Source organism: Neophocaena asiaeorientalis, unplaced genomic scaffold, assembly GCF_003031525.2.
Source record: "Neophocaena asiaeorientalis asiaeorientalis breed wild unplaced genomic scaffold, Neophocaena_asiaeorientalis_V1.1 scaffold218, whole genome shotgun sequence".
Lineage (NCBI taxonomy): Eukaryota > Metazoa > Chordata > Mammalia > Artiodactyla > Phocoenidae > Neophocaena > Neophocaena asiaeorientalis.
Genome location: NW_020172818.1, coordinates 1,419,376 through 1,434,591, shown reverse-complemented (window position 1 = coordinate 1,434,591; position 15,216 = coordinate 1,419,376). Strand labels below are relative to the sequence as shown.

Genomic DNA, 15,216 nt, shown 5'->3' with positions numbered 1-15,216 from the left:
AGAAGAAAGAAAGAAGAAAAAAAAAAGAAAAAAGTTAAAACAAATTAAAAAAAAAAAAAAAATCTAAGACTTACCTCAAAACTTACAGCTCCATTGTGGTCCGTATCAAATGCATTGAACAGAAAATGTGCGTATGTGGTTGAGTCTGAAATGTCGAAAATAAAATAATAAGTTAGCATTTCAATATGCTACAAAGGATTTGTATAGCATGTCCCAAGCCTCTTTCTATCCAGGAAAATTTACTCTACCTCCTTTGACTTGTGCTTTCTTCTCAGCTGCCCACCTTCTCTCCACAGAGGATTGTAATTTGAGATTCATAGGTGTGAGTTACCTACAGAGGCCATTGGTGACAGAAGCTCTCTAAGTTTTTGGCTGGAAATGCTCTGAACACATGGGAGTCTTGGGTGATGTTACTGACCCTGGGATGAATAATGTTACCATAGGTCGGTGTGAGGATTAACAAGATGCATCTGGAAATTGCATAGTGCTTGGCAGGGACTATCTCTAGAAGAAGTAAAATAATAAAAATGCTAATAATGAGGCACAGATGAATTGCTATTATTGATGCTGTTATTATTAGTTTGTTCATCATTTTACAACCCAGATAAGGATATCAGGACTCAGAGAAGTTGAGAAACTTGCCCAAAGTCACACAGTCCGTAAGGAGTAGAGTGGAATATAACTTAGGTCTTTCTGACCAAGAAGCTAAGCTAGCCCATAGCCAGTAAGGCTGCCTGATGAAGTGGAAACCAGGGTGATTTGGGAAGTTTCTGAGGCCATGTTGAAAGTGGATTGTGTGGTCCTAAAGGTTCCCAGTTGAAAGCAGTGAGGAGCTTCTGCTTTGCCTGGGTCCTGGATGGGATTAGAGGTTCTGGGCAATGGTAGACAGCTTTGGACAGCTCTCTTGTCCCAGTGCCATACGATGGTACCTAATGATAACTGAAGTTCTCTGAAATCTAACACTTCCTCTGAGTTTGCTTCAAGTAGGTCATTTCCCTCTAATTTTTCTTTCCTTCCATTTTTCTCCTTTGTCTCCCTAATCTCTGAAATTTCTGCCTTTATATTTTTAAAGTATATGTATTTTTCTTATTGTTTTCTTAGTGCACAGTTTTCATTTTTAAGTGCTTCTGTGCTTGACCCTTGATCAAATTTACGTGATTCTTTTAAATGTTTCATCTCATGGGTTTTAGCCTTTTATTGTAACCTTTTTTATATTAAAAAATTATAACCTTTTAGCTCATTGGCTCTAGCCTTATATCTTCTTTTTAAAACCTCATCTATTTCTATTTTATAACTTTTAACCTTTATTTTTACTGGGATTTAGCAAAACTTCTGTTCGCCTTTTACTTTATGAATTGCTTTTTGAAACTGTCAAGAAAGTAAGTCATAGAAGCAGGAGTAGAGAATGGCTCTCCCCAAATAAGGGAGGTCAGAGGTCATGCAAACTTCTCTCCTAGCTCTCAAGCATCCATGGCCTCTGTATGGACTGTCTTCCCTGAATGCTTCACCCCAGTGGTTAACTCTGTGGCAGGCCATATATTTCACAAGGCAAATTGTATACTCAGTTTCTCAAAATGGTGGTGGCACTTTCTTTCACCTCTTATCTTGAAATATGACGTGAGGAACCACTTATTTTTAAACGTATGAATTAATAACACTGTTTACAATGAGCCAAACAGGCACCACAACTGGGCCTTAACAGTATGTAAAACCATTGTTTGTAGAGTGGATGTCTATCTTGTGTTTACTGGTCACAGGAAGAAGGCCTTTGGGGTATGAAACCAGGGTTTTGACTACAATCAATTTAGTGAGATTGTTGGGACGTTCCATATAGAATTATCAAGAATTGTCAGTCTATTTCTATTTGCAAAGTTGTTTTGCTCTCAACAGTACTTTTACATAGACTTCTTGAACTATTTAGTGCCCTGTGGAGAAATGAGCTGACAGATGGTATGCTAAACTTATTTTCAGGGAAGAAAAAATAAGGGATTTTGCATATTTTAAAATGAGCTTCATTAAGCAGGTCTCTTGTTACTTTATTTATACAGTAAGTGCCTTTACCTTAGCAAGCAGAACTCACCATGAAAAATGGCTCAGAACAAACGATGTTAGCAGCTTTTAAAAACTTAAAACACAAGATAATGTAGGCATACAATAATTACCATCCTTCTCAGATGAGGTTGTTCTAGTTTAAAGCTTGACACATGGGACACACACTCTCAAGGTTTTCCCTCATGTGGTTCAGAGGACGTCTTTTTCCTCTAAATGTACCTTGGCAAGTTTCCTGGAAGTGAAGCCAGTTTTCTAACCTACATATACCAGGCGGAGAGAGGTTGCTAATACAGTAGTGGAGTCAGATTGCCCGAATTTGAATCTCAGCTCTACCAACTATTAACCGTGTGACCTTGGGTGTGTTGTTTAACCTCTCTGTGACTCAGTTTCCTCAGCTACAAAATGATAACAATATGTACTTCAGAGAGTCATCATAAAGAGATTAAATGAGGTGCTATACCCAAAGTTCTTAGAACAGCCCTAGGCAAATATTGAGTGTTCACTAATTATTAGCTATCATCATTAAATAAATGGGATCAAAGTTTTTTTTTTACATATTAATACAGTTCACCTGAAAACATCTCTATTTTTTGTGAACTCTCAATTGTGTATCTAAGTGACTGAAGTCCTAACCTAATGGAACTTCATGCTCAGTGAAAACCAGTACAATTATATCATGAATGGTACTGAGTTTCTGACAGAGTTTGGATTTCTTCAGTAGACATCCGGAGACAGTGGAAGATTTTAAAGAAGGGGAATGATGCTACTAGCTTTGATGGGGTGAGAGGAAGGAGATAAGGCGTTGGAAGTGTCTCACTGGGCACAGAGGTGGATTCTGTAGAGAAAAAGGACACTGTCCACAAAACCATCTTGGTCTGATTTCATCTGACTGTGCTCTTCTTAAATACTCAGTAAATATTTGCTAAAAGGATGAAGAAGTGGCATCCTGGATTCTAGATTTCAGTACAATCCAGGGCTCAAAAGAAATGGCAATGGTTTCTGCTCTTCCCACATGAGCTGACAGTCTTCTTTGACCATAATTCCTTCCATAAAACAAAAAGTTACTGAGTATCATACGATGACTTTGCTCAGTTTCCTGTAATTTTACTTGTGAAGCTGAAAATTAAGTGTTGAAATTTTACAGTTAGGGGACAAAATTTGTGGAGTCTTAAGATAGGAAGTGATCTTGGATACCATTTAGCTATTTATCTACATTTAACAAAGGCAGGCAGTGGGTGTAGGTAATGTTAGGGACGTAGTTATGGTCACCTAGTTAGTCAACGGTAGAGTTGGTAATGAAATCAAGACATTCCAACACTAACTCTTAGAAATAAAGGATGTTAGAACAGAAGGAAAACATGAGGATTCTTCTGTTCCACATCTGGTGAAGGAACAACCTGAGGCCCAGAGAAATAAGCTATTTGAGCCACACATTTTCGTGGGGGCAGAGAGTCTATCTGTAAACTCAGGACTCTTGACTTAGTCCAGTGTCTTTAACCCAGTTATGACCAGAGCACGGTGATGATACCAACTAATCCCTTGGTTGAAAAGGCCATCGATACACATACATTTCAGAATATTTAAACAAATACACTTGATTCTCATGTTCCAGGTCTGTGGTTGAAATCAGTCTGGTTGATTTCTTTCTTCCCACCACAAATCCCCTACTCTCACCTGAGTTCAAGCAAAAGGTACAGACTTAGATTAATGCATTCGAATATACAATTCATGGCAATGTTACTACAGTAAGGCAGGTTCACATACATGAGTGGTCGTCTCTGTTAAGTATGTTCTCTCTAAATCACCCTGAAAATTCCTAGAAATATTGTCTGCACATGAGAAGGATATTCAGTGGGTGGAGTTATTTGGAAAAAAAATTTAAACCTTTATGTCCATAGAGCTCATCTAAGTGCCTCAAGTGTCTTGAACGCAGTGATTGTTCGATAAATATTTGTTGACTTAGAGTCTTCTGACTGAAGCTCATTGATTTGTTCCTTGAGTAGCTGTTTATCAGGTGCCTTGTATAGTCAAAGCAAATGCAAAATTCCTACAACAGAAGCAGGAGTAGCCCAGGAAATTGCAATTTTCATGAGCTTTAAAAATGTCTGGTGAGCTAAGAGTTTCTAAGCTAAGGTTTCCCCTGTACGTGGCACTGAAAAGCATTGCTGGGCTTCCCTGGTGGCACAGTGGTTGAGAGTCCGCCTGCCGATGCAGGGGACACGGGTTTGTGCCCCGGTCCGGGAGGATCCCGCATGCCGCGGAGCGGCTGGGCCCGTGAGCCATGGCCGCTGAGCCTGCGCATCTGGAGCCTGAGCTCCGCCACGGGAGAGGCCACAACAGTGAGAGGCCCACGTACCGAAAAAAAAAAAAAAGCATTGCTGTAATGATACAGGTAATGCCACAAACAAGCCATTTCCTCTCGGCTTGTTTTACAGGAGACATACTTTATCCCTTACAAACAGGAAGATTCTGTTCAGTCCAGCTGTGCTGACATCCAGAACTCCAAACAAGCCGTGCTTGGTAAACCATCTTGCTAAGAAGTAGAGAAAACTAAAGAGCCTGACACAGTACAAATTGCAGAAGGTTCTGGCAATAAGACAAAGAACCTTCCTGAAGGAAACTGTGAGACATTATGATTTATGGACCCATCATCGTTACGACTCATAATGAGAGACATCTGTTGCTTTCAGGCCATCAACCTAAATAAATGACTCCACAGAAATGTGAGGATGGCCGTAACATGGATTTGCCTGCCATCGGAGAATACATTCCTCCTTAGGACATTTTCCCTTTTCTAGCGGCCCTGCAAGATACGATTTGCATGCGCGATATTAATTTTTAAAATTGCAAGTCATCATTTTAAAAAATATTTCATTTCCTTCAGTAATGCTGGCTGCTTTTAGATTTATGCATTCAATTAACAGGAATAATCAATGAATTTTTAAGAGTGCAAAAGTGATCTTTCCACAAATCCCTTTGGACTTTGTAACAAGAATCCCTTGCAAAGGATTGTGCTTAAGTAGATGTTCTCTAATGTTGAAATGTTATTTTTCAGATAAGGATAAAATTTTAATGTGGAGTTGTATCCAATTTGTAGCATGTAATAACTTTCATTTGAGATAATCAAAAAATAAAAGATTTCCATTTGTGCTAAGTGGCTTTTTTTAAAATTTTTATTTATTTACTTATTTATTTTTGGCTCTGTTGGGTTTTCGTTGCTGTGTGCGGGCTTTCTCTAGTTGCGGCGAGCCGGGGCTACTCTTCCTTGTGGTGTGTGGGCTTCTCATTGCGGTGTCTTCTCTTGTTGCAGAGCACGGGCTCTAGAGCGCAGGCTCAGTATTTGTGGTGCATGGGCTTAGCTGCTCTGCGGCATGTGGGATCTTCCCGGACCAGGGCTTGAACCCGTGTCCCCTGCATTGGCAGGCAGATTCTTAACCACTGCACCCTCCATTTGTGCTAAGTGCTTGGATATTAATTGCCTATCAATATATTGTCAGACACTTAGTTTATAGTAAACATCATTCTTTTTAAAAATTCCATGGTTTTTAATAATTTAGAAGTATGTGTTAAACAAATGATATTCTAAATTCCTTATCAATTCAGACAAAGGGTCCATTACAATCCTGGCATCAGACCCTATGACCAATACCTGTCTGTGGGCTGTTATTAATGAGATGGGGTTGGGGAAGTTGTCACCTATGATGTATCCAAATTCATGTAATAGTGGGTCACCCTGTGTTTTCTCCGAATTCTAATTTAATTCTTTGAAAAGTCCATCTTAAGTGAAACTTTCTAATTTGATAATCCATGCCCAAAACTGAAATTTTCAATTTCAATTTCAAATTCAACCTATCAAATATCTAAAGCCAAAAGTGAATCTAATTTTTGTATGAAACAATTAATATTTAAGTGTTGTATACATTCAAAGTGCCTTTTACAGATATTATCCCATGGTGAGGTGGATGTCATTCGTTCATCCATGCATTCACCCTGTTTTGCAGTGAGTATCTAGAGCAACTACTTGTCACTCACTGTGCCACGACCTGTGGATACAGCAGTGAGCAAAGCAGACAAAAACTTCCGTTCCCTTGGAGATGACATTCTAGTGGAAAAAGAGACAGTAAGCAACAACACAAACAAATGAAATACATATTATTAGATGCTCTTGAGAGCTAAAGAGAAACATAAAGAAAAGGCCTGGGGGATATGTAGGGGTTGTCATTTAAGCCAGGGTGGCCAGAGGAAGCCTCACTGAGAAGGTGGCATTTGAATAAAAGCAGAGGTGGTGAGATATTGAGATGGATATTCGGGAGAAAAGAATTCCAGGCAGAAAGAATAACGAGTGAACTCAAAGGCCCAGAGATAGGACTTCCCTGGTGGTCCAGTGGTAAGACCCTGCTTCCACTGCAGGGTGTGTGGGTTCAATCCCTGGGTGGGGAACTAAGATCCCACATGCTGCATGGCCAAAAATAAAAAATAAAAAAATAAAATAAAAAAACAAAGGCCCAGAGGCAGCAGCAGGACTGCTGTGCTGGAGGAAGGGCAAGAGGCCAGGACCTCTGGAATGAGGTGAGTGAAGGGGAGGGTCAGTGAAGGACGAGGCAGAGATAGAACAGGAGACGGTGACCTTGGCTTACGCTCTGAGGGGATGGAAGATTCTGTGCAGAGCAGTGAGATGACCTGGCTTACATTTTACCAGGATTACTCTGGCTCATGTTGCAAATACAGCATGGCTGGGGAGTGGAGAAGAGCGTTGGAATCAGGGAGACTTAGTTCAGAGACCACAGCAGTTATTTTGGCACCAGATGATGGTGGATCTTTTAAGTGGAATTGAAGTGAAAAGACGATGGCAAGGAAATGGATGAATTTCTCTGCACCTTAGTTTCCACATTCATTAGAAAGGGAGAACCATAACTCGGGTTGTTGGGAGGTGACGGGTAACACATGCCAAGGCCAGACACGCATTAGATACGTGATGAAAGGTGGCTGCTTCAGCTCAGGCTCAATTTATCTGGATAGACTTTTTTTATTTCCTCCCTGTTCTTCAGCTTGTCTCATTGTGCCTACGTTGTGCTTTTATAATACTATATTTTTAACCCGTATCCTCACATTTTTTTTTTTTTGACATTGTTCATCTGCTCCTCTAGACTCTAACGTTCTGTGGGGCAGGTACCACATCTCACCCCTCTTACATCATCAGCACCTAATGCACAGCTGGACACAGAGCAGGCTGCAGGACAAGTTTGAGCTGGGCATCCTCCTGAGCGATTGAAGGAGAGACTATAAGGTCCAGTGGCAAATATATCTCTCACTCATCTCTAACAGGTATGTATTATCATTTTGTGTTCCTTGTTTTCTTTCCAATTAAAATAATGTCTAGGGTGGTATTAATTTTCTTAGATGCAGGGGTAGGGGTGCTAGTGGAGAGTTCCTGAAAGAGAGAGGAAGAGCAGAAAGAATATTAGATGAGGTTACAGAAAAATCTGGGTTCTAACCTAGATCTGCCACTTAGTGGATGTGTGACTCTGAGCAAAACATTTAGCTTCTCTAAGCCCTGGATTTCAGATCCAAAAATTGAGGATAATTCCATTTTGAGAGTCCTAATTTTGAGAGTTGGGAGAATGAGACGTATAATGCATGTGAAAGCTTTGTGGCATATCCAGGACTCGCCCATCATAGTTAGAAAGCACCGCGTCTTTGAGAGATGTGGTATCAAGCACACGGTAATACTGCTTGCATTAAGCTAAAGAGTGAACCCTAGGGTATTTGATAATTCGTAAGTAGCTCATTTTTAGGACGTATTGAGAATCGCATGCACTGCATACTGTGTATTAATTCTCTGACATAAAGATGAAAAATGTAGAGTCATGCCATGAAAGATTAAACCAAACTCAAGACTGCAAGCATAATTCTGAGAGTAGAATTCACCGGTCCACATTTGTACTTACCTCCCTGTGGAAAGAACTGCGAGTAAATCTCTTTGAAGGTGTCTTCATTAACAACCCCGCTGGGGCATTCCTAGAGAAAGCGGTAGAGAGGCAATAAGAGCAAAGTGGTCATAAAACTGATTTTTTGCCCATTTGAAATAGAACTGCCTACCGTGCAAAGCTGCACCAAGAAAGTTCTCCATCCACCCATTATCACAAAAAGAAAAAAAGCACACTATAAACTTCTCTTTGTTCCAGTTCTCACAGACTGAAAAAAAAAGTTGCTGTTGTAAAAATGTTTGCATAGTATCAGCATCAAAGCTGGTCTGACACGTTAAAAAAAACACACTGCTCTTTTTAAGAACATGTATGTATATTATCAACGAGGTAGGAAAAAATTACTCTGTTTTTCATATATCAAGGACATTGCAAGATGTTTCTGATGTAGTCTTTGCTGGATCTTGGTGCTGTATCCTCTGGAGATGTGCTGGACCCCCATAATCTTTAGTTCAATGAGAAAATGATGTGCTCCCTTTGGGTATAAGGTAGCCCAATAAGTCTCAAACAGAAATAGTTACTAATTTCTGTTAACAGATTGTGGGACTGAACGACAACATTGTTAGTAATAAGTAACTCTGAGTAAGGCAGGACCTGAAGATCTGTTGAATTTCTGGAGAGGAAGGTTTGAAAAGAAACAGGCCTGACCATAATGAATTCCCACCTTTGTCTGGTTGGAGTTATTTAAGACCAAAAGATACTGACCTTGGGAACTCCACTAATGTTGGACTACTGACTTGGTGGGACCAGAGGGTAAAGGTACCCCTCTGAGATTGGGCATTTTCTGTAAAAGGAGCTGCAATCTAAAATGTTAGAAAAGATCTGCCTTGATGCCGAAATCAGGACTAAGTAAGTGGACTTGAGACTGAGGTAAGCGCAAAAACGCTTTCACTCTTTGGAGTTGCAAGAACAATCTGGTCAGGATTCTGAACTGGAGACACTCCTTGAGCAGTGGAGATTGACAATCACAAAATAATCCAACATCAAACCACATGTGGGACGTTAATCGTACACTGAAAGTAGGGAAGTGATAAGTTCTATCCATTTCTTCTGAGTAGCTTCTTGTGAACAGGTGCATCTTACCTGAGCTCCCTTGCTTCAGTTCTCACAGGACCCCATTTCCCTGCCTTTAGACATGAATATTCTGTATACTTTAAATCTGACACTGTTACTGGGATCTTCAAAAATCATTTGTGGTCTTTAAAGCTTTTCTTAACTCTTAAAATCATTGTCCCTTCATGAATACACTTGATGTATTAATTTGATCTTTCTTTATTCTAATGAGCCAGTTATTCACAACTATAATGTGCTTCACTTGAGGAATTTTCTGTTTTTTCCTTTGTTGGTCTGAAAGGTAGTACCTTTGATATATAAACACAGTTTCGAACAGTAGTTTCAATGTGAACTTGTGTTTACAGAGCTCGTCAATGTGGATTTTCCCCATTTGATCATTATAATAAACCTATGGCTTAGGAATCTCTATTCACTGAGGAAGAACTAGGCTATGCGGTAAAGTGCCTTGTTACTCAGCTAGCCAGTGGGAGAGCTGGAATGTGAGCTTGGAACTTTCCAGATCATCACAAGGTTTTGAATGAAATAAGCCCTGTGGAAATAATGACCCCAAGGACCTAAGAGGATGGGAGCAAAAAAAAGACAGCCAACAACAAATTAGGAAAAAAGCAAGCAAGCAAATTATGATGGTTAATTTTACATGTCAACTTGTCTGGGCCATATGCCCAATTATTTGGTCAAACATTATTCTGGATCTTTCTATAGGGTGTTTTTGAATGAGGTTTACATTTAAGTTGGTGGATTTTGAGTAAAAGAGATTACCCTCCATAATATGGGTGGGCCTCACCCAATCAGTTGAAGACCTAAATAGAACAAAATGCTAATCTCTCCAGAGCAAAAGGGAATTCTCCAGCACATTGCCTTGGGAGCTAATATGCAACATTGGTTCTTCTTGGTTCTACAGCAGACTGCCTTTGGACTTGAACTGCAATTCCTTCCTGAGTTCCTGAGTCTCCAGTCTGTCTCTCTCCTCCATCAGATTTTAAGTCTTCACAATCATGTGAGCCAATTGCTTAAAATAAATTACTTTCTGTATATATACACATCTATTGGCTTTTGTTTCTCTGGCAAATCCTAACTAATACATAAGCAAATGAACAATCAACAGCTACAACTCCGAAAGGAAAGAAGATGGCATGTAGATAGCTCATCACTCAAAAGTTTTGACTAAATGACTCTGTCTAGTTGGCAGCAACAGAACCAATTTTAAAAGCAAATAAGCACTTTGTAGTTGGACCCTCTCATGCATGGAAATTGTGATTTATTGGCTATTTATCTCTGAGCCATCTGCTGGGGATAGTAAGGCGAGAACAAATAGATGGCTGTCTGCCATCAGGTGGTGAATTTGTGCAAGGTCAAAGCTGGAAATTTGCCTTGGAGTTCAAATGATTCTAGCCAGAGACAAAGATGGGAAATGAACGGACACCTGCAGCCAGCAAACTTGTCAGCTGTCTCTAATCTCTAGATGTATTTGATAGATATATCTTATAATGTGAAATGAAATTCAGAAATTGATGGTCTCATATGTTTGTTTTATGTTTAATCACATGTCTGTATCAAACGAAATCCATTCTCTGCCAACTAAAAACTCCTGGTCAGGGACTTCCCTGGTGGTCCAGTGGTAAAGAATCTGCCTTCCAATACAGGGGACGTGGGTTTGATCCCTGGTTGGAGAACTAAGATCCCACATGCTGTGGAGCAACTAAGCCCACGCGCCGCAACTACTGAGCTCTCGCACCTCAACTAAAGAGCCTGCATGCTACAACTACAGAGTCCATGTGCTCTGGAACCTGTGCACCACAACAAAGAGCCCGCGCACTCAATGAAAGATCCTGGATGCCACATCTAAGGCCCAACGCAGCCCTAAAAATAAATAAATAAATAATTTTTTTTTTAATTAAAAAGACAAAAACTTCTGGTCAAGTTTTAGGGTGGTAAGTCTCATCAAGTGAATTTGTCTTTATCCATCTTATATTTATTACATTAACTTACATCTTTAACCCATGCATACTGTATGTTTATTATTCTAAGAACTCTTCTGGGAAACAAGGCAGCAGCAATAAACAAGTTAAATGTTGTGCCGTCACGGACCTACATCCAAATAGAACAAGAAAGGTCAGAAGCAACATAAAAGAACACACAAAAATAATAATCCATAGAATGGTGATCTTTTATTTATTCTAAAGAGTTCTTATGGGAAAGCAATTCATTTTACTACCTTCAGGTAAACAAAAAAATTAATCAGATTTTTTAAGACTCTAGTGATTTACAAAATGGTATGAATGATCTATTCTCTAACTCTTCCCTCACCAGTTTTGTGAAGTCATTTCTGCACAAAAGAGGTATCTCCACCTCTCCATTAAGAATGAATTTGACGAGGTCCTGTGTACAGCTCAGTGTGTACCATAAAAGATGTGGCTGTGTTAGGTTAACTCTTGCTGCTATAACAAACATGCTCCCAAATATAACTTAAATATATATAAATTTAAAAGAATTCAGTATATTTCTTGCTTATCCAACAGTCTTGGAGGGTGAGGAACAGATCAGAGTGCTTAAGGGACAGAGGCTAATGAAAGCTTGGCCATCGTCATGTGGCGTCTATGTGATCATTTAATCTGAAGGAGAAAAAGACATTGAAGAGTGAGCATTAAAGGTGTTTATGGACCAGGTCTTAAGGTGGTACATATCCTTTCCACTCTTATATTTTTGGTGAGAAATCACTTAATATGTCCACCCCAAACCACAAGAGAAGGCTCATGTGCCCAGGAAGAAGATAAGAACACAAACTTGGTGAACTGTTAGCAGTGTCTGTCTCGGAGGCTTATTTGAAAATGCTCCAAATGTCTGTGCTCTGAAATAGTTCTCCCACTGATGCTTTAATAGAACCGTCATCACATCAGTTAGCCATATAAATTCTTTTCATTTCCCCTGGAGTCATTTTTAAAGGATGACATTTTCAAATAAACAAGTTCAGTAAGGCCTAGATATCTAAGAACGAATTTGTTAATTAGGATTTCTTCGCTCTAAGAGGAAGAACCCAAGAAGCAGTAGGATTCCCAGCTTTAGAGAGAGTGAGGAAAGCTTCACTCGTATATACTTTGAGAAGTTACTATAACCTTCTATAAGCTTTATGGCTTCTATATAATATTTTCTAATGACATTTCATCTGATTATTAGCAAGTGATCATTTCATGAATATATGTTGTCTATAGAAAAAAATAAATAAAGATTACCCTTAATTATGCTACTGTAAAACTATTTGTGTTCTATCTAAGCACGTATTAATATGCTGTACAAATAAAATTAGAATAATGTAAGAATATAGTATTGTACCTCTTTTCTTACTGTAACAAAATATCCTGAGCATTTTCCATGTCATCATTATTAATGGCTGCATAATAATGTGTCCATTGCACTTGTCATATTGTTGGATATTTAGGGGATTTCAGCATATTTTTGAACTACATAGGAATAACAATGTAATTAACATTCCAGTGCATGGATCTGTGATTGCACCTGTGGTTCTTTCTTTACGACTAATCCCAGAAGGAGACTCACAAGACCAAAGGGCTTAAACTATGTTAGGCTCTTCATAATGCACAGTCACACTGATTTCCAGAAAGGCTGTACCCATATGTGCTACCACCACTTGTTTATGAGAAAGTTTCACATTGAGAGGGGCTGCTGACCAGAGTCACGTGGTAATTTGACACTCACCAAATCCCATGAACAAGCAACAGTAATTTGCTTTCTCATGAATCTAATCATCATTCTGAAAATTATCAGAGGACATCAAGGCATTTGTCCAGATCCCTCCAAGAGGTAAAGTGATGTGCAAGTTTTTCATGCAGACAAGGATGCTTTGATGGCAGGCTGCTGGACCACATCACCATAGCTGTTTAATGAGTGTACATTCAATGCCTTCTCACATACATCATCTCTTCTAACATTTTCACTAACCCTGAGGTGAGGAAAATGAAGCTTGCAGAGATTAAAATGAAGAAACCTGTTGGCATCACAGTTGTTTTCAGAGGCATACATGTGTTTCTTCTTTGAACAAATAGTTATATAGTGCCTTCTGTGCATCGAGCACTGTTCTGGGCAACAAAGATTACAGAAGTGAATTTTTTTAAATTTTATTTTTGCTTTTATGGAATTTAAAGATTAGTGGAATCAATCTCCCTGACTCCATTCATTGCAATGTTAGCCTTCTGGATTATCATCTTTTTCTCCATCAGGACTGAGAAAGTGGCCTCCTGATGCACAACATTGTTTGCCTCCAAAGCCACCCATCATGGCTGTGTTGGAGAGAGCCATGTGCAAAAGGAAGACTTTTCAACCCAAACTGGGGATATTGATTAAGAAAAAAATTTTTTTAATTAAAAAAAAATGTATCTGTTATGACCAGCGAGTTTCCTTTAGTGCTTCTTAAACCCTTTGCAATGATGTGATCAGGATGCAATGAATGTGGAATGAGATTTTCTCAGCACGTAACTGCCATACTTTTGTCAAGTGGTGAAGAGACGCTTGCCTTTTGGGGCCTTGTAGATGTGTTCTTCTCAGCTCGCTTAGGTAGGGTTATGAGAATGTGTCAAGATCAGTTGTAAATGTTCTATGATTACTTTGCTGCCACTAATATCAGTGTTAATAAAAGAGATTTTTATAATAATAATTAGCATGATGATGATAAGTTAATACATTGTGTTAAATGCTTTACATGGATTTTCTCATGTGAATGGATAGATGCTAGCATTACCTCCATTTTACATGAGCAAACTGTTAGAGAGAAACTACCCATGTTCTCATAATTAGAAAATGGCAGAGCCTAGTCTATTGATCACAGAGTCAGGAAACTTGAGTGTTTAAGCAACTTTAGAGATACAGGTTTCCCCTGCTCTCCAAAAGTAGAGTGCTCCTATGAAACCTTCTGTAAGCTGAAATGGCAGAAAACACAGAAGCAATTCCCTAGGACATACCTTGCTAATGTGTGCAGAAAATAAGTTGAGATAAAGCAGAGATGCTCACAGACAGACAGTGGGATGTTACTCAGTCATAAAAAGAAATGAAATTAAGTTATTTGTAGTGAGGTAAATGGACCTAGAGTCTGTCATACAGAGTCAAGTAAGTCAGAAAGAGAAAAACAAATACTGTATGCTAACACATATATATGGAATCGTCAAAAAAAAAAAAGATACTGATGAACCTAGTTGCAGGGCAGGAATAAAGAGGTAGACATAGAGAATGGACTTGAGGACATGGGGTGGGAGGGGGAAGCTGGGGAAAAGTGAGGGAAGCATCGACATATACACACTACTGAATGTAAAATAGTTGGCTGGTGGGAAGCAGGAGCGTAGCACAGGGAGATCAGCTCCGTGCTTTGCAACGACCTAGAGGGGTGAGACAGGGAGTGAGAGGGAGACTCAAGAGGGAGGGGATATGGGGATATATGTATGCATATGGCTGATTTGCTTTGCTGTGCAACAGAAAATGACACAGTATTGTGAAGCAATTATATTCCAATAAAGATCTATTTAAAAAAAAACAACTACGGAGGCTTGATGCTGAGATGCAAAGTGTAGTTCTTCTTGGGGAAGGAGATTGGTGGTGTTCCTTTATGCTTGAGGTGTGCAGCCTCTATATCAGTTAGCTGCAAAATGAACGCTGAATACTATTTTCACTTTTCGCCTTTTTATATAAAAGTGAAAAACCCTCTTCAGACTTCTTTTGATTAGGGAAAACAGGTACTAATACAGGTCTTTCGTAAAGAGAACTTTTGAAAAGCGGGGAATACCTGTAATCCAGTCCAATGGCTTCATTTTAAAAACAAGGAGACTGAGGTTGAGGTTACAGGAATTGCCATAAACCACACGGTGGGCTGCTGAGCCTTACCTTGTGTCTGTGTTTCCTGATGTCTAGGCTCATGTGTGGACATTGCAAACACCCTCATGTCCATACAATAGCTAGTATCATTCTGCCAGGAAGCATTTAGAATAATTTAGTGAAATGCTTATGCTCCTGGGCTCTGGAGCGAAGTAGAAGGACTGCACTGAACCTCTGCTTAAAAGCTGCATGGCTTCAAATTGTTTCATCTAAGTCCTATTGTTCTCCT

General features: G+C 39.4%; 1 protein-coding gene across 2 annotated transcripts in view; it reads right to left on the bottom strand.

Moving 5' to 3' along the window:
- The window catches only part of KCNIP4 (potassium voltage-gated channel interacting protein 4), a 1,180,242-nt gene that overhangs the window by 23,563 nt on the left and 1,141,463 nt on the right, over window positions 1-15,216 (bottom strand). For both annotated transcript variants that reach the window (XM_024741844.1, XM_024741845.1), the window contains 2 exons: window positions 8,001-8,070; window positions 75-145 (listed from right to left, as the gene is read on the bottom strand). In XM_024741844.1, the coding sequence (XP_024597612.1) occupies window positions 75-145; window positions 8,001-8,070 (141 nt within the window). The remainder of the gene's footprint in view (window positions 1-74; window positions 146-8,000; window positions 8,071-15,216) is intronic.